This window comes from Osmerus eperlanus, chromosome 7, assembly GCF_963692335.1.
Source record: "Osmerus eperlanus chromosome 7, fOsmEpe2.1, whole genome shotgun sequence".
NCBI classification, from domain to species: Eukaryota; Metazoa; Chordata; class Actinopteri; order Osmeriformes; family Osmeridae; genus Osmerus; species Osmerus eperlanus.
Window position 1 is genome coordinate 21,682,117 of NC_085024.1, and position 19,270 is coordinate 21,701,386.

The 19,270-nt window shown below is 47.0% G+C and overlaps 3 protein-coding genes across 3 annotated transcripts; all 3 read right to left on the bottom strand.

Moving 5' to 3' along the window:
- Positions 1-174: 174 nt before the first annotated feature.
- Positions 175-4,031, bottom strand: fdps (farnesyl diphosphate synthase (farnesyl pyrophosphate synthetase, dimethylallyltranstransferase, geranyltranstransferase)). The gene is made up of 10 exons (XM_062465977.1): positions 3,885-4,031; positions 3,314-3,466; positions 2,988-3,128; positions 2,734-2,814; positions 2,525-2,647; positions 2,216-2,304; positions 1,976-2,048; positions 1,692-1,769; positions 1,426-1,560; positions 175-1,137 (listed from the first exon to the last, which is right to left on the bottom strand). Exons 1-10 carry the CDS (start codon positions 3,885-3,887, stop codon positions 937-939), a joined length of 1,077 nt encoding a protein of 358 aa, XP_062321961.1. The 5' UTR covers positions 3,888-4,031; the 3' UTR covers positions 175-936.
- Positions 4,032-6,427: 2,396 nt separating this feature from the next.
- Positions 6,428-12,874, bottom strand: fam189b (family with sequence similarity 189 member B). Its single transcript, XM_062465978.1, has 14 exons — positions 11,523-12,874; positions 11,387-11,443; positions 11,107-11,214; positions 10,911-11,027; positions 10,546-10,653; positions 10,081-10,241; positions 9,894-9,993; positions 9,727-9,799; positions 8,960-9,248; positions 8,539-8,882; positions 8,382-8,450; positions 8,059-8,234; positions 7,283-7,429; positions 6,428-6,916 (listed from the first exon to the last, which is right to left on the bottom strand). The coding sequence occupies exons 1-14, from the start codon at positions 11,748-11,750 to the stop codon at positions 6,677-6,679; spliced, it is 2,217 nt and encodes a 738-aa protein (XP_062321962.1). The 5' UTR covers positions 11,751-12,874; the 3' UTR covers positions 6,428-6,676.
- Positions 12,875-13,212: 338 nt separating this feature from the next.
- rab13 (RAB13, member RAS oncogene family) lies at positions 13,213-19,069 on the bottom strand. Its single transcript, XM_062465979.1, has 8 exons — positions 18,492-19,069; positions 17,611-17,671; positions 17,155-17,215; positions 16,952-17,029; positions 16,246-16,335; positions 15,940-16,005; positions 15,536-15,586; positions 13,213-15,351 (listed from the first exon to the last, which is right to left on the bottom strand). Exons 1-8 carry the CDS (start codon positions 18,613-18,615, stop codon positions 15,280-15,282), a joined length of 603 nt encoding a protein of 200 aa, XP_062321963.1. The 5' UTR covers positions 18,616-19,069; the 3' UTR covers positions 13,213-15,279.
- Positions 19,070-19,270: the final 201 nt, after the last annotated feature.

Here is a 19,270-nt window from a genome sequence, read left to right on the forward strand (position 1 = left end):
TCTCCATCTCCCCAGCCCGCTCCCTTCTTCCTCATTCGAAGAAATGATTGCGTGAAAAGGAACATTTTAAAATATACCACCATTTCCCATTGATTTTGGTCCACCTCCATTGCAGTATAATTCATTCTTGAGTTGTTCACAATCGCAAAAACATTTATCATCCAAACTCACAGCTCTTGGGATCATTTCTTTATTAAAGCAATGACATGCCAGTCTCAACAGGTAGATATGCATATTTAAATTATACTAACAGAGAAGTTAAAAAGTGTGTGTGCGTACGGATGAGACAGAAAAAGTCCTTGAATTTTTAAATAACCCCAACTCACTGTATGTAGATTTCAGGCGTCACTTTAAAATTATCATCGTAATTCTTAGAACACCTCAGAGTTGGTGAAAGACTTAAAACGACAGAAAATATGTTTTCTAATAATATCAACAACATGACAGACATGGGTAAATAAAAATTGAAAACAGAACATGGTTTTGTCCCACAGCGCAGAATCCAGACACTGACCCTGTGCTCCTGTGTCAGATCTTTTCAGCAGTGTCGGTACGGCAACATGCAGTGTTGGTACGGCAACATACTAGTGAACAGGAACAGGCATCATCGCATCCATCAACCAAACAAAGATTAGGCTATTCCTCTGATCTGGCAGAATGTGTACAATCCATAGGATTCCAGAGTGGACAGCTCCTCTCTGAAGCAGAGCTCAGGCTTCATAAGCATTTAAAGGACTAGTTTCATTTATATCTCTACCTCCTTCCCCTCGCCTTCAACACCTACGATTAGGATGCTACCTAGCCCTACGGTACATAAGTCTCTCTTACATGAAATATCTGTGGAGTCAAGGAGAAGGAAATAGGGACCTAAATGGCCCCAGATAAATGTCAGCCTCCCTGTCCAGTCCTGATAGGGTGCAGCGCTAACAGGACACTTTACTTGTTCCTTTTGTAGATCTTCTTGGCGAAGTTCAGGAAGACGGCATGGGGAAGGTTTTGGGCATGAAGCGCAATCAGTTTCTGTAACCGCTGGTAACTGTCCTCCTCGTGCTGTCGGTAGAGTGCTGGCATCTGAAGGGTGTCGTACAACGCCTTGACCTTCTCCACGCTGGCGTCGTCATGGCGACCGTAACACGACTGAGGGGAGAACATTAGAATGTTCAGTCCTCATCCTGAAAACTTGAGTGTTTTCATGAATGAAGTTTCCGGCTGCATACGTTCATCAATGTCGAGCAAGGAAGCCCATGTCCCACAGAGGAGACGAGGCATTCATCCACATGCTCACTGATACAATAACTTGTTAAAGCAATTCAGCCCTATTCACATGGCTTATCGCACAGGGCATGTTGGAATGGACAGGATGTGATGCGTGTCACGGAGCCTAGTGCTACGAGAGGAGGAGGTGTGTGATGTCGCTTCACTCACCTCCAGCTCGGCCCTCTGCTCTGAGGTCATGACCCCCAGCGCCGTGACAACCAGCCAGCTGCACTTGTTGTCCTGGATGTCTGTACCAATCTTCCCCGTCACTGCAGGGTCGCCGTAGCAATCCAGGTAGTCGTCCTGGCAACAGCAAAGCATCGTCAACAAAAACACACATGCTTGTAGTAGACAGAACCGCTAAACCTTGGCTGGCCTTTTACTGCAGGAGTTCAAGGAAGCGGGTTATGCTAGCAGTGGTGTTTCTGTTTCACCTGTATCTGGAAGAACTCTCCCATCTCCAGTAAAATGTGCTTGGCATTGTTGTGTTCCTCCTCGCTCTGAATCCCCGCCTGCAGAGACAGCACAGGACACAGTTAAAACACCAAGCTCTACATTTTATATTTAAAACTCATATGTTTACACCTTCCTGCCATAGTTAATTCCTTGTTTGTGCCAACTTACTTAGCGAATAAAGCTGATTCTGATTCTGAGCTGGTATATCTATACTGTTACACATACTATTGTAGTTACAGGTCCATCAATGTTACACACTCACCATATACATAGCAGCCGCCACAGGGAGATAAAAGGAGTAGAAGGCAGTCTTGTACTTGACTATCGCTTTGTATCTGAGAGTGAGAGTGAGAGTGAGAGAGAGAGAGAGAAGATAATGCAGGTTTTATCCCCAAATAAAATCCAACGTGTTAGCAACACAACAGTACATTTCTGTTCTAAAGACCTCAATCCTGTTCTACGTCCAGTTCCCTCATCGTTCAGTCTTGGCTCCCTGCCTCACCTTTCCATCGAGAATCTGTTGAGGTCGATCTGGCCAGGAGGAGCCGTCATGAGGTCCAGAGCTTGACCCAGCTCTGTCTGAAAGGATGTCTGATACACAGAGACACACACATCATTATGAGCTTGTCTGTGCCTGTGTGTGTGTGTGCCTGTGTGTGTGTGTGCGTGTGCATGTGTGTGCCTGTGTGTGTGTGTGCGTGTGCATGTGTGTGCCTGTGTGTGTGTGCGTGTGCATGTGTGTGCCTGTGTGTGTGTGTCAGACAATGGCAGCCAAATCCGAGAGCCTGTGTAACCTGTGTGCATGTGCTACCTCCATGAAGAGCTCCAGCAGGTGTAGGTAGTAGTGCTGTCCTCTGCAGTGTCTACGCAGCAGCCTGTAAATCGCCCCCTCCAGCAGGTAAGAGTCGTTGATGGCGTCTAGACCAACTCCATCCTGGAAAAACCAAACAGTCTTATCTCCTGTTGTTGTTGTTCATCATGATCAAGAGGCCAGACAGACAGACAGGCAGACAGACTCACCCTCTTGTACCAGCAGGGCTGTCCTCTACGAGTCACAGAGGCATCCATGATGTCATCAGCTACCAGGAAGAAAGCTTGAAGCTACACAGACAGACAGGTATAACTGACTATAGCTAGGACAGACAGCAACACCTGACCTACAATTAAGTGTATTTTGTAACTTTGATTCTGTGTTAGTGACTTGCCGTTGGTGTGTGAAAACTGAGGAAAACATGTCATTTTCATGCTCAATAATGATTGGTCCATGCTCTTACCAGCTCAATGCACCACCCAACCAGGAGGGCCCTTTGCACTGTGTCATGAGTGAGTTCAAAGGGAGGGACTAGCTCTCGCAGGGAACCAATTACAGAAAGACCTCGGTTTCTCTTGCCTCCAGGTGCATTGTATATCAACACCTGGGAGACAGAGCAGGAGAGACACAGAGAAAGAGAGGGAAAGAGTTTAAGGGAAATATAAAACGTTTCTGATCACACACCCCTGTGCTCAAATAAGGCACACAAGACAAAGTTTACAACACAGCTTGACAGCCTTCCAGTTTCGCCCATTTACTCTCTCCTGACTGACACTAATGGATGGTTACCTCTCTTAGTCTGTTGAGAGCATCCGCAAGGACGGCGTCTGTTAAGTCCTTCTCCGTCAGTTCGGTGACCAGCTCCTGGAACTGGGCTTCAAACAACTCGGGGTCCGACTGCTCTGACCCCAAGGAGTGTGTCCCGTTGCAACGACTGTCACCCTGCACAACAGACAGGGGAGAAGAGGACAGTTACTATAATTAGTAGGTTACCTTGGCAAGAGACGCAGAATCCTAGCTAGCTAACTCTAGCTGGCTGGCAGCGTTGGTCTGACCAGGCTGAAATCTCTTCGTGCTCGGCTGGCTAGCTAGCTAGTTTAGAACTAGCGCTAGCTTTGTCATGTGTAACAGACGTGGTCTTGCAAGCTCCGTCAGAGGTATCGGGCAAATCGTCCCGCACTGGGTTCGAACTTACCACCTCTGGCTTCCCAAGCGCCACCACTACCAACTACGCCAACGAAAAGCTAGCTATTCGTTGACGCGGGTGGCCTGTTACATACCTGAGGAGTGAGTTTCACCGATACACATCGGCTACACATGCATTGATTACGTTTAAAATAAGACAACATTAACTCCTTACCATAGTGTGCCCGTCTTCGTCTGCAGTGACACTGGAGGTAAGTCTGTCTAAGCTGCTTCTGTCGTTGCTTTTAGTTTAGGGAAGGAGATCTGTGCGTTGTAGTTTTCTCTGCCGTTCCAATCAATTTTATCGCTTAGACAGTGGACTAACTCTCCCGACAGCCTTCGCGCGTCGCGACATGGGCGTGGACCAACAAGGCTTCATATGACATCGAGAATTTTCATTCGCTATTGCCATCGAACCAGGATGGGCTTTTGAGACATCTAACCAATAGGACTCATGAAAAATAAAAGCGTACATGGTCGGTGGGCTGGTGGTGTGTCTGATGATAGCTTGTAGGAGGCTCAAGGTAAGGTTCCATAATAGACCTGCCCCCATGCTCAATGTCACTTTGGTCGTGTCGATTAAACATTTTAACTATAAAACTAAGGATACGTTGATTAGCTGTGAATTATAAAACCGTGCACAAGCCAAGAAAATGACCTTGTGTGTATAATGAAAAGAAACACAGATTATTAGAAACATTCCCACGCTCAGTCTAAGTTGGAATTCGTTTTGTTCACAGAACACATTACGGAAACTGAAATGTAGTTGTGTATAATTTATTTTATATGCTGAATAACATCGCATTAAAACGTTCTATCATCAGAACCGCATTTAAAATGTATGTCATATTGAATATATTAACTTTATTTAGGTCTCAAGGATCAGGTCAAGCCATAGCCATACATTTCCTCAAATAATGTTTCCATGTGCAAGACTGGAGGTAGAAACAATCGCTCCACTTTAAACACAGCCCAGTGTGTCTGTGTGCAAGTGAGTGAGTGTAAATGTTTCTGTCAGTTACATCCAGTTTAGAGTGTCTATATTCAAAACTTCCCATACACGGGGCTGATATCTTGACTCAGTGAGCATCACTTGGTTTAGGTCAGGTGGCAGGACAGACCAATCCAGTAGCCAGATATTATTCGTTTTATTATTCGTCATTATTCATAATGACCACTATCACTCAACCTAAATGTTTTGATGGCGCAGACCTCTCAGATCCTGTTTACTACACAGTCTCCTAAATCCTCACATCTACACAAGCACGTCTGTACATTTATTGCGAGAACCTCTTTAGTGCTTTCAGAATTATACTGAGGTGAATTTTTTTTTAATACACAAAGGAGTGGTTTAACCATAGTCATAGATATACACCACTGTTTGGTCAACTATGTGAGAGAGAATCTTAAGTTTGTCATGGCTTGTCGGCAAGAATAGTGGTAACAACCATGTCACTGTTACTGTGACAGGGAGTAGATCATTTTTCAAAGCTGATTATCCAAGACAGTGGGTTCAACTCCTCAACACTCGCTCATCGACAGCAGTACATGGGCACATTTTCAAAGGGACATCTACAAGGGAGGAGTAACAGAGGGAGGAAACCAAAAGTAACAAGCATTTCCAAACATGCAGAGAGCCATTCAGAGAAGTATCAACCTACACAGTTGACCAGTTTGCCAGAAAAAAAAGAGGTGCATCTTAACGAGTCTCCTGTTACATCTGGAGCTTTCAGGGAGATCGTAGGAAAACATGCACATATTCAAATCAAAACCACCATTTTCGAAAATCACAGAGAGAGAATATACGCATCCAGGCCTCAAGGAGTGTCTGATGCTAGACGTGGGGGTGGGGTGACAGCTGGAGGAGAAAGCTCCTCTTGAAGGTTGGGTGGAGGTAGGAGATGGAGCGAAAGAACAAAATCAAATTTGGGATTTTTCCATGTCAGTGCTAAAAGAAAATTAGCTAGATTAACAAAACAATCGCAACACAATACAGCAACTGTGAGGCCAAGAAACCATGGACTCAAGGTTCCGTCATCATCATCCGTTAGTAACACCTGTGAATATCTCTCTCCAGGTTACAGTGTCTTCATCTATCTCTCTGTGTGAGGAAGGTGAGGAGAGAATGTGCACCTTTGCAGGTGTGGAAGACCGGGTGCCTGTGCTCTTCTAACTGGGAAATGTGGATATAGAAAACAGGCTGTACGGCCCCATGTGGGGCGTGTGATATGCAGCTGAGTGTATGCGGTTTGGTGTGGGTGCAGAGCCGGTGAGGCAGGCTCTTCCTGTCCCAGGGACCCTCTCTGGAAGGACTGCAGCTTCCAGTGGGCCCAGAGGAGAAGACAAGATAAGCGCTCCAGATGGAAGTTAATCAGGGATCCCATTTACCCTTCCCACCTCACGTTTAACCTCTATTGTCCTGGTTGAAGGTTGGTGAGAAGGAAACAGCACCACTGTTTAACCCTTGTGTTATCTTCGGGTCGTTCTGACCCATCAGTCATTGTGACCCACCGTCGTATTGTGACAACTTTACCGCATACAAAAACAAAGTGAAGCATTTTCTTTTAACCGTTGGGCTGTCTCAGACCCCCCACATTGCGAAGGTTAAAAGAAAATTATTTTTATTTGTTTTTGTATTGGGTAAAATTGGGTAAACACAACGATGGTTCGTTATGAACCTTTGGGTCATGTGACCCGAAGGCAGCACGAGGGTTAAGGACAGGGACAGTCAGAGGTGTCTCCTAGGAGGGGAGAAAGTCAGGAAGGAAAATCAAGAAGGAAATACTTGAACGATATGTGTGTTGTTGACATTTTGAACCCTTTCATTTCCTGCCTCCTCCTTCTCAAACCCTCCACTCAGTGAGAAGGAAGCCCTCTGCCCAAATCACAGGGGGTAGTTCCAATATTAGTCTCCTCTCTTCCCTCCCTCCTCTTCTCCTCTCCTCCTCCTCCTCCTCCTCCTCCTCTTCACAGAACCGACTCCATGTACAGAGCCCCTGACGACCCGTGTGGAGCCACTAATCGCCGTAGCGACGCGGAGGACGTGGAGCTTAAATCACCGCAGCTACGCAAGTGGATCCCCTCCAACGCCGGGGACCGGTTGCTGTGACGACGGTTGTGTCGGCTGTCACTGTGAGAATGGTGGTGGCCGCGGTGATGGGGGAGGTGGGGGTGAGTCCGTGCTGCCCCCCAAGTGTTACGCAACACCTGGAGACACGACGACAACAGAACACTGAGTCAGCTGATGTGTTGCTGTGACGACGGTTACGTCGGTTACATCAAAAAACGTTGTTTTGTGTTGTAGGCAATAAAAAACTATCATGTTTAGATGTTCTTCTCTGTGTGTGTGTGTGTGTGTGTGTGTGTAGGTGTGTGAAGGTGTGTGTGTGTAGGTGTGTGTGTGTGAAGGTGTGTGTGTGAAGGTGTGTGCGTGTAGGTGTGTGCGTGTAGGTGTGTGTGTGTAGGTGTGTGTGTGAAGGTGTGTGTGTGAAGGTGTGTGTGTGTAGGTGTGTGTAGGTGTGTGTGTGATGGTGTGTGTGTGTGATGGTGTGTGTGTGAAGGTGTGTGTGTCACCTGCTCTAAAGGCAGATGACCAGAAGCGTTGCCCTCGGCACCGCCCCTTCGCTTCGCCCCCTGCCCCGTGTTCCCAGCATGCTCTGCGGCAGGTGCCAAGTTTCGTTTTGAGCGCTGGAGGAAGCGAGCCACCAGCCCTCGTGTCACCTGACAGGAAGAAAAGAGACATTTATGACACTTCAACGTTGGATCCATAGATATATATAAAGGGTAGATGTCTCGTCTGCGTTGCCGGCCAACGGAGTCGAACGTCCGCACATGGCGACCATCTTGCTACAGTCAACTCGCTCACCAATAACATTGTGTTGGTGCTACATGTACTTTTTAAATGACCATAACTTGCTCAATTTTCAACCGATTTTGAAACGGTTTGGTTTGTTATCAAAGTCAGAGATGTCGTTATGCCACTGCATACTTATGAATAATTATGTTATTTTTTTTTAATATAATAGAAGACATCCGTAAGACATCTAGTCTTTATATATATATCTGGTTGGATCTATCTGAGGTGGATGGTGTCCACCAGGTGTGTTCAGCCTGGTCCTCAGGGCCCACTGTCCTGGGTTTTAGATGTGTCCATGCTCCGACACAGCTGGTTCAAACGAATGGTTGTTATCAGGCTTCCACAGAGCTGGATAACGTCATAATGAATAATCATTTGAATCAGGTGTGTTGGGAAGAGGGAAACATCTAAAACATACAGGACAGTGCGCCCTGAGGACCACACCTAACACCCCCGGTGTACAGTGTGTACAGCGTTGTTCAGGCAGACCGACCTTGAGGTCTCCTAGGGAGCGGTGGTAGTCTTTGGGCAGGTGCAGAGGAGAGGCGGGGGGCACCTTGGAAGGTAACTGTCCTCCCGTGGCTCCTGCTTTCACACTGCCTTTCTTGGGCAGCGAGGCAGGGGGCGCCAGAGAGGAGCGAGGCAAGAGGCAAGCCTCAGACGATGGGCCTACAGTGCATGGGAGAGAGGGAGCGAGAGGGAGCGAGAGGGAGCGAGATGGAGGGTTAATATAATACATGATGCATATTTCTCTTATTTGGTGCTGAGGACCAGGGTTGAAGAGCACTGATTGATGATCTCTGGATCTCCAGTCACCTGTGTCTGTGGATGTCTGAGAGCCTCTTTCACTTATTCCTTTACTGCCCACTGAACCTGTGAAGTCACCTGGAGGAGGGAAAGGGAGGGGAGTCAGACTGTGTTGGGCACACACACACACATGCACGTGTGTGCAATGACACACTGAAAATCGTACCTGTATCTGTAGAGGAGCTAAGTCCTGGCTCGCTGTGTGACCTTATCAACGGTAGAAGCCCATCGCTGCCCCTCCTCTCTCCACCTCCATCCTTCTCCCCTCTCCTGCCCTCCCGTTGGCGTAGCGACAGGGGCTGCATGTGGAGGGGCACTCTGCCCCCCCGAGCACCCGGATGATTGACAGCCGAGGATGAGGAGGGATTGGTGGAGCTGAGGGAGGCGGGCTCTCGACGTGACGGGGTGGAGGGGCAGACACGGATCTCCGGGATGGAGAGAGCGCCCCCTATCACCTCCAGCTGGGAACAGCTGCTGGCTAACATGGCCTGCCGACGCAACACTGGAGACCTGGGAGGAGACAGAGTGTATCAGTGTGTGTGTGTGTACAGGTGTGTTACCATGGTGTGTGTGTTCTCTGTGTTTACCTGTATGTGGTGGTAGCCGTGCTGGGGGAGGAACAGGAGTTGGACCTCTCCCCTCTGAAGAAGCGACTGGCCCTGGGGCCGGCCAGGGGACTCTCAGGGGTCTGGGACGGAGGCCCCCTGAAGCTGACATACTCCCCCGCCTCTCCCCCCTCGCCTCCCCCGCCGCCGGCCCCCCGCTCCCCCCGCGGCCTCACCCCCACCTCCATCAGGCAGGAGTCCTCGGAGGGCGAGGAGTCGTCAGGGATGTCCACGATCTCTGACATGAGCAGGGAGCCACTGTCCATTGAGACTGATCACAGGAAGGAGAACACAGCGGGGTTAGGGTTAGGGTTACTCTGCTGCCCGCTGACCACCCAGTCAGGAGATCTGAGGTCGGATGGATGGGGCAGGTGTGAGAGGCAGGGTGGGTGAGGCAGGAGTGAGAGGCTGGGCGGGTGAGGCAGGTGTGAGAGGCAGGACAGGTGAGACAGGTGTGTGAAAGGCAGGGCAAGTGAGACAGGTGTGAGAGGCAGGGCGGGTGAGGCAGGCGTGAGAGGCAGGGTGGGTGAGGCAGGTGTGAGAGGCAGGGCGGGTGAGGCAGGTGTGAGAGGCAGGGTGGGTGAGGCAGGACTGAGAGGCAAGGCAGGGTAGGTGAGGCAGGCGTGAGAGGCAGGGTGGGTGAGGCAGGTGTGAGAGGCAGGGCGGGTGAGGCAGGTGTGAGAGGCAGGGTGGGTGAGGCAGGACTGAGAGGCAAGGCAGGGTAGGTGAGGCAGGAGTGAGGCTCTCACCCTCACCACTGAAGGCGGTGGAAGTGACTCTCTCCCCGGACTGCTCGGAGGCGGGGGTGTCAAACACTGTCACCTGCTCAACAAACAGAGGTGGTGTCTTTTAGAAACTAAGGTTCATGGACACACGTATGAACTGTCAACACACACACACACACACACACACTGACCTGGCTGGCTGCCCTCTGCCCCATCACGGCTTCATAAGGAGGGGGGCAGTCAGTGGGGTAGAGGGGGACAGGACTCTCCATGGAGCCGTTATAGGTGATACTACACACATGAACACACAGAAGAAGAAATGGAGCTTCTTGTCGGTCTTTGATGTGTGCGTGTGTGTGCGTGTGCGTGTGTGTGTACCTCTGTGCGTCTGTTTCCGAGCTGCAGGTGTATTCAGGGGGGTAGTAAGGGGGAGGGGGGATGGGGGGAACAAACTCCTCAAAGTCGATGATGTTGGTTAAGAAGGCGTCCTGGGGAGTGGTGCATTCTGGGTTGACAGCCCGGGAACGATGGGGGGCGAGCTAGAGACAGAGAGAGAGAGAGAGAGAGAGAGAGAGAGAGAGAGAGAGAGAGAGAGAGTGTGAGTGTGTGAGTGTATGAGTATGTTTGCCTGTTGTTTAAAACATACTGCACACTGTAGGGCTACCTAACCCTACATGTGTTTAGTATCATTTGTATTAATGAGAGTGAACAAGGATCTGGACACCACTAAGGTGTGTTTGTGTGTGTGTGTGTGTGTGTGTGTGCCTGTATGTATTCGTTCATGTGTGTGTTTGTGTGTGTGCCTGTATGTATTCATGTGTGTGTGTGTGTGTGTGTCCTCACCAGATGCACCAGATCCAGGGAGAAGATGTGGATGCTGCAGGTGACAGTGGACAGAGTGCAGATGATGGTGGAGAGGATGCTCAGCCCACAGGCGCTGAACAGCAGGTCCTGTAAGAACACACCACCAGGACGTCAGTCCCTGGATGATGACCTCACATCAGTCCCTGTATGATGACCTCACAACCCCCACATCAAACACGACTGGTCACACCTCAGTTAGAAGAGCTTGGACAGACAGCTTATGAATAGACAGTAAGATCAATATACAATATTCACCATATTGAGTAAAAGACTGGAAAATTAGACATAGGTAAGAAAATCACATACCAACACACACACTTACACACACACTCACACACACACACCTTGAGCTGGTGTCTGACTGAGTGGCAGTCAGCGCTCAGGTAGAGGACCAGGGTGTCCTCCTCTGTTATAGAGCAGGAGTGTGTCGGGGCGCAGCACACACACAGTCCGTTCTCCACCTGCATGACACACACAGTGGGTACACACTCACAGAAAGGATTTACACACACTCACACACACACACACTCAGTGGTGTACCTGGCAGGTGAGGAGGGATTTGACCATCTGTGCGTTCTGACAGGAGAGCATGGAACCAGCCAGGCTGAGGATCACACACACTGCAGACAGAAGCATGAACAAGGACACCTGGAGACACACACACACACACTTAGTAGTGAATGCACCTGCAGGTGTTCGCAAGTGAGATGTACATATGTAACAGATACATTTAATATTCAATCAACCATAAAGACTTTTAACTAAAAGTAAACCAACACAACCAAGTTTGACTTCCAGTTAGACGTGATGGTCCACTCACCACTAGAGTAAGTGGTCTTCTCCAGGAAATTATCCCCACAATGCCTGATGCCACCACCTGGACACACACACATACACACCGATTAAAGATACCAACACAAATCACTTTCAAAAGCTAAAAAGTGTTCGCAACTCACAAAGAATCCGGCCCAGAAGGGGCAGGCCTGGCGGACGCGAGCCGAGGAGGTGAAGGCCATGCTGGTGAAGGAGAAGGCCAGGACCATGGCCCCCAGGCCCAGGTGACACAGGCCCAGGTAGAGCAGCAGGCGAGCACCCCCTTGACCCCGCCTCGACATCCCCCTCCGGCTGTCAGACCAGCCTCGGGACCCAGACGCCAGGCTGCTGGTGTCTGATGGGGAGGGCATGGTGGCGGCCGCGCGCGTGTGGAAGAAACACTAAGGAGGTCTCCAAGGGTGTTAGTCAGGTGTCCTCTTGTGAAGTCAGTTGCCGGGCACTTGAAGACGGGTTATGCTGTAGGTTCACACCAGGCCGGGCATGTCCGGCCTTGCTAGGAATTTGTCAGCAGAAAAGCTCTGTTTCACACAATCACAGACAACCGTACCGATGACCTCTTGAGCGATATTAGACACATACGGGCCATTTCTGACAGTCCACAGGACGTTGTGGCTTCTAGGGCAAACGGTGAGCTGTTCAAACTCCTCTACCTAGTTTTCTGAAAACCGGATGCTTTTACGATATACCATTCCTTTCCTCTCCTCTCGCTCCATCTCCTGGCTCCCCCCGCTCACTCCTCTTGCCCGTGGCATTGCGGTAACCGGAGTCGCGAGCAGGCCGCAAACCCTACAGACAACGGTGAAATGCTCCGTCGATCGCCGCCTTTCACGGAGATGATAAAACAGCAGGTTTCACGTGCTTCGTGTCCACACGGAGCAGGAGACAAACATGGAAGCTATGTCTGTTGATAAGATAATGATTTGCCCTTACAAAGTTGCGACCAGAAGAGATATCCCGAGATTGCAGAAGGTTCGGTCAATACAAGAACGGAGAGGGTGTCGGCGGACGCTTTGAAAGTAGATACGAAATGAAAATATCCTCTAATGACGTGACATAATTTTGCAGTTGATGTCAACATTTAAATATGGCTTTAAAAAGGCTGCTTCCTCCTCATTCCTCCATCTTCACCGGGGGAGTTTTGCGGTGCGCTCGCATACCCCCACTTCTCTCTTCCCTGCAGTCACGCGGGCCTCCCCTTCTGCCCGTGAGGATGTATCCCGGACATGTACCTCACTGGATCCAAACCCTACGTCACGCCACTCATACACATTACATACTGTGAGCCCGTATCGAACCGCTTCTCAAGCAACACTCCCAAAGTCCGAACCACTGGCAATCATTCTTTCCATCCATTAAAATCTCGTCCTCCGATCCAGTTATTCTAGTTCATAAGTCTTTACAAAAATGGAATGCTTCGTGTTTGTAAACCGACACTGTATCAATGTGATGACAAGGCACGCACGATACGCTGGGAAGATGCGGCAGAGCGCGCGGCCAGGTGCTGATGCTGAACAGGAGGGCTTGTTGCATAGCGACTGCCTCACGACCCATCGCAGCTGTCCAATCAGATAGAGCTACACTGAGCAGTTAGTGTTTCTTCCGTGTCGAGAAGTTGTAGTTTTTTACGTTTGTAGTTTTCTGAACTGTGTCATGGAATTCAGACAGTTCTCCGTCTCAACAGGCTCATAGCTTTGTGAATGCAGGAAAGGAACATGACTTCAGGCTGGAACGCAATTATCAAATCTTTCTGTTAATCGAAAGAAACACCATTTAAGTGTCACCAAATGAAACAAAGACCATTACAAACGTACATATTTTGAAAGTTTTTTATTCAATAAGCAGTGGGCATGTAAACCTACATTGTGCTTATAGGCCTAATTGATCAGACGAGGAATGCTTGCTTGACAGAAAGTGTAAAAGCAGAATAAAACACGAGAAATTACATATTAAGATGGGGTCAGTTACATTTCAATAATCAAAAAAAATTCTCCCCGTCCAGCTTATCATACAGGTGGTCTGAAAAAGACGAATGGATCGAGACTTTTTAAAGACTTCCTGTCAGAAGGTCCATTCTTTTAAAAACAGGCAAAGGAAACCACAGTGTATTATTGGGATGCAACCAAATCTCAAGTGCATTAGTGATTGTGTAGCATCTGACGTGAGAAGCACCTGATTGTTGCCTTTGAATCATTCATCTGGTGAGGTTGGGTTAGTGAAAATCATTGGTTTCATTTCCCCAGCAAATCAAAAAAAATGACATATTTTAATCAAAGTAAAGACAGGATCCTACAATTATCTTCTAATCTAAATCTGCCAGCCTCTCTGACACTATACTGTAAAACCTGATAAATTAAAGTGACTCAAAACGGTTTTATAAAATGAATTTCCTCTAGTTTTTGTACTGAGGTGTAATTTACCCAACTGATCGAGTTCTTCAAGTGAAACGGCTCTGGATGATTCACTTCCTCAACCCATTAGTCATCTTAATTCCTCAGGGTTAACAGTGCATCAGGTCAGTATCACTACGCTGGGCTGGGTGGGGCTGCTGTGTTTTTGGCCTTTACAATTACAGATCAGCAATAAACTCATGTAGAGGAGGATTGATTTTAAGCTATATTGGAACGGGGGCCATGGTGTCCTCTGAAAGGGGGAGCAGGAGGGGCTGGACAGCGTCTGAGACACGGTGTGCCAGTTCAGTACGATGAACACTTATTAACATCTTAACAGCTTCTCTCTTTCATTACCTCACTTCATCCATCGTTCTCTCTCTCTGCTCCTCTTCTCATATTGCACTTATTTCTCTCCCTCACTCGCACATTCTTACTCCATCTGTCCACAGTGTGTCAGTTTACCCACACACCACACATATCCACTAAACCTTCTCCTAATGCTGTCTGTCTAACTGTGCTAGCCTACTGGGAAATAGTGAACAGGCACTCTTGTTAATAGTCAAGTCTGTGAACCATCAGTGGAAGCTTAGCTGAGCCTATAGATTCTGCACTGTATGAAGTCTGCTAGCCTGAATCCTGGATGGTTCCCTGGGTCTTCTTCATATAGCTACAGGTAACATTATGAACAGGAGCTCATTACCAAACCCTTTTTATTAGGTAGTGAAACCTCTGATAAACGTGAAAAACTATCACTTTGAGAACCAAACACTGGCATTATAATAATAACATTTATTGTAACCCTTAAATCTCTATTTCTGTTTAATTTTGAATACATCTAAAGAAATGTAGAGGAGTGTAAAGTTTGCTTTGCATACAACTACGACCCTGACCCTCTTCCTGACTGGAACCTCATGGGGTACATGTTCCACAACTTTTGACCGTAACTGGGAAGGGGTGAGAGGGAGGCTTCAACACAACAGTCTGTATTCTTCCACACAGCCACACAGAGCTGTTATGTGGCACTTCAATTCCAAAAGAACACATATGTATGCTAGGTTGCTGTCATGGAATGGTTGGAAACCTGTGAAAGATTTCAATGTACCCGGGTTACCCATCCATCCCCATGGTAACAATACCATTGAGAGATCTGATAAAACAACTATTTACTGGAGGAAGTAAGGTTGGTGATGAAACTGCTCTCGTTAAATATCTCTTGGTGACATTTCTCGTCTTTATGGAACTACATGGCTCTGAGGGGGAAAATGTACATCTATCACTGAAAGGGTGGCATCTACGCAGGTGTATATGACACCATTTAAAAACCCTGCTTTCTTTTTTGGGGTATTTTTGTTTGATTGTATTCAAAACTGCCACAGGAGACAGATAACTCTATAGACTGCACCTCGTTTTGTTTCCAATAATACTGTTCCTATGCGTGCTAGAGGCTTGGGGCCCCAAGGTGCTGGAGTTGCAGCTCCGGCGAGACGTCCTACAGGAGGACACACTTGGAAGACTTCTTTTCTGTGCTGCTGGTGATTTTGACCTCGCGACCTGTGACCCCCTTTAAGACACACACACACAGACACACAAACGCACCATGAGTTTGTAGTTATGCTACGTGTTACACAGCTTCACAGCCTAAACCAAACATATCTGTAAAATCACCACCATGTTCACTGCTTTCAGGGTAAGTGAAAAGGTCAATATGTCATTTGAGTCATGAAGAAGCATTCTTGCTGACTCACCGGTTTCTTGTTGGACTTCTGTAGTATGTCCCGTGCCAAGGCCATAAAAGACTATAGAGAAGAGAAAAGCAAAGACAGGTGGGGAGAGGGAGAGAGAGAGACAGGGAGAGAGAGAGAGAGAGAGGGGGGGGGGAGAAAGAGAGAGAGAGAGAGAGAGATGGAGAGAGAGAGACAGAGAGAGAGAGAGAGAGACAGAGAGAGAGAGAGAGAGAGAGAGAGAGAGAGAGAGAGAGAGAGAGAGAGAGAGAGAGAGAGAGAGAGAGAGATGGAGAGAGATGGAGAGAGAGAGAGAGAGAGAGAGAGAGAGAGAGAGAGAGAAACACCAGGGGTTAGGATATGTGACATGTGTAACATAGATTAGATTATCAGATTATTAGTACACACCAGGAGAGCCACTATCTTACCTCATCAACATTTATGCTGGACTTCGCACTCGTCTCAAAGAACCTGATCCCATGATCCTTTGCCAGCTGTTTGTAGAGAACACAAGCCTGATTACGAACAGGATCAGTTTATGTACACCACCTCCTCCTGAGTCAATCCTGTAGGCTTCACCACTGCTGTCAGTCTGTGTCTCTTAACTGAGAACACTCTCCTTTTTCTCACATTCTTATTTGTTTAATGAATGAATCCAAATCACAAATCATATAATCATTTATATAATTAATGTGATAATTTTACAAGTATCCTGTTATGAAGATTGATCTAACCTTTTCCCCTGTTTCCTTGGATACCTTCCTCTTGGCCTCAATGTCACACTTGTTGCCTAGTAACATCCGGCTGACCCCTGCCGATGCATTCTGGGGGAGGAGGGTTTGTGTTAATCACTCACATTAATAATGTGCATGGATGCATGTGTTACAACAGTGTTTCTGTCTGAATAGGTTTCTGTTGTTAAAATTAAAACACTAGTCTTGAACTTCAGATCAGAAAACGAGAAAAGAGCTCATTCAAAAAAACAGAACTTTGAACCAAGTTATTTTTCTGTGGAGGTGACTGTATACTTACATGTAGTCATTTAGCAGACGCTCTTATCCAGAGCGACTTACAGTAAGTACAGGGACATTCCCCCCGAGGCAAGTAGGGTGAAGTGCCTTGCCCAAGGACACAACGTAATTTTGCACGGCCAAGAATCAAACCGGCAACCTTCTGATTAAAAGCCAGACTCCCTAACCGCTCAGCCATCTGACCCCTGTTTAGCCTGTGTCTCTTTGTTAAATCTTATGTTAACAACATTAAACCCAATTTAGACTTAGAAATGATAGTAAAACATATCTTACAGATCAGCCAATCAAAATAATGTTTATGTTAGAAGCAACTGTATATGATGAAATATTGGGGTAACAAAGCGTTTGACTTCCTGTTTGGCATCTTATAGCCCTTCTTGTCCAAGGCTTGTCTTCACAAACACCTCACCTCTTTGATGCTTTTCATCCAGTTCTGAATGTTCTCATATGATTTCTCGTCTGTGATGTCATAAACAAGGATGATTCCCTGACAGAGAGTAAAAGGAGGAGGTGAGTTTGCCGCAGGCCATGGGAGAGCACTGTTTTCAATTTCAACAGCTCATTGTTGACAGATCTCAACTTAAACTGCGTAGTGTAAGTGTGTCTCTTCACCATGGCTCCTCGGTAGTATGCTGTGGTTATGGTCTTAAACCTCTCCTGACCCGCCGTGTCCCTGCACAAAACACACACAAAACATTCCTAAGATGTTTAGCACTATACGAGAGGGAAAATACTGTGCATGTCGATGTTAGGCAGTTGAAAATAAGTAAACACATATAATTTGCGAGTATTGTGGAGTTAGATGTATGGAGCACAACAGATTGATTGACATATGACTATTTTTCTCAATGTCATTCTCTATAATGACTGTGTACTTGAAGCGGTTGTTGGACGTTTGGACAGTATACCCTGGCATGAAGGTTTGTTTAGGCGAAGAGAGAGAGGTTCTGTTACTCTCTGAAGAAGCAGAGGACATGCAGAACCACCTCAGACTAGAATGAACTGTTTGTTTATGAGTTAGTCACCACCCGGCCGTGAGCTCTACTTCCTCTTTCTCAGTTCTCTTACCAGACCTGGAGCTTGACTTTCTTTCCCTCTACGTCGATAGTCTTCACTTTGAAGTCGATGCCTGCAGAGAAGAGGAGGATGTGTCAAACAGGGAGGGAGCCTTTAGACACACACTCACACACACACACACACAGGCAGACACACAGACAGACACACACAAAAGGGAAATGGCTCATACATAGATTCAGAATGATTATCTTTCACCTAAACTGTCATACAAAGACACACATGTCACATGCACCCAAATACATGCATAATTTGACTGTTTTTTTCTAGGTTTCCTGTGTGTGTGTGTGTGTGTGTGTGTGTGTGTGTGGGGGGGGGGTGTTCTGAAAACTGTGCATGCCAGGCGAGGCCAGCCATTCTTCTGGGAATGGAAAGATGTTAGCAGAGATGTTAGCAGAGATAGGGGGCATAATGGGTAGGAGGAACTTCTGGGTGAAGCCAGAGAGAGGAGTGGGGAGGGGAGATGGGAGGGGGGAGAGGGGAGATGGGATAGGGGCTGAAAAAACAGACACACAGACACAACCCGGCAGACCTACTGAGCTACAGACTGAAGAGTAACTACAGACTGCAGAGTAATGGCTGAATAAGAAGATAGAAAGGATGAGTGTCACAGGGGAATGACAGAGACAAGAAAACTGGAATGAAACTAGTACAGGCATGAAATCAAGTACAAGGGCTGTTGCAGCCTAGTAACATGTCTCTGTGGTAGTTTCATGAAAATGGTATGTTCACACATTTTCCAGAAATAACACTACAACAAACATGGTGCTATGTTGACCAATAAATAACCTAATCTAAGCCAGAGGAATGTGTAACCCCTTATGTACACCCCTTCTACATCGGGAAATGTTGTTACAGTGTTTTAAACTACATACCAATCGTTGATATGTACGTGGAGTTGAAGTTGTCCTCCGCAAATCGGATGATAAGGCATGTTTTCCCAACTCCACTATCACCAATGAGTAGTAATTTGAAAAGGAAGTCGTACTTCTTCGCCATAACGTATTACTCAATGTGAAACCGGTGTAAAACAGTGTAAAAATAGAAATGATAAAAATTCTAATGAAAGATTGATTTTATAAATTATGCTGGTCTCATTTAAATCGGTAAATTCCACAGTCAGGTCAGATCCAACTCTGATTTGTCACAGTTTTGCATTAGAACCTCTTGTTTTCGTTTTTCTCCCTTGAAACTGTCACCGGTAAATTCCGATCCCCCAAATGCTTTTTTTTTTTTTTTTTTAAGTTTAATTAAACTTTTCAACTCCACAACAACAAAATGACGTAGCCCTAGTGAATCCCTAGTTTTAACCAAATGTCCGAGTTGTTTTTTGAAGGCCGATCAGCATAAATCCATTTCACTGTCCACACTAGACAGGATTACATTTTTTTCGCCCTAAACTTTCTCTCGACCAAGTTCCCGTAGGAGAATGGCATACGTAGAGAGGGAGTGAGGGAGTGTTCATCCGGGAGAGATCGTGCCCATCAGACCAGTGATTTCTTTCAGCTAATACCCCTTTTAAACAGCAGATGGCGCTCAACTGTAATAATAAAAAAAGGAGATAGGAAAAAGTTATTGAAAGCAAACATGGATCGAGTTAGCCTAGCTGTATACAATTTGTTTAGCACAACTCTGGTCTGGAGTCTGACTTCAC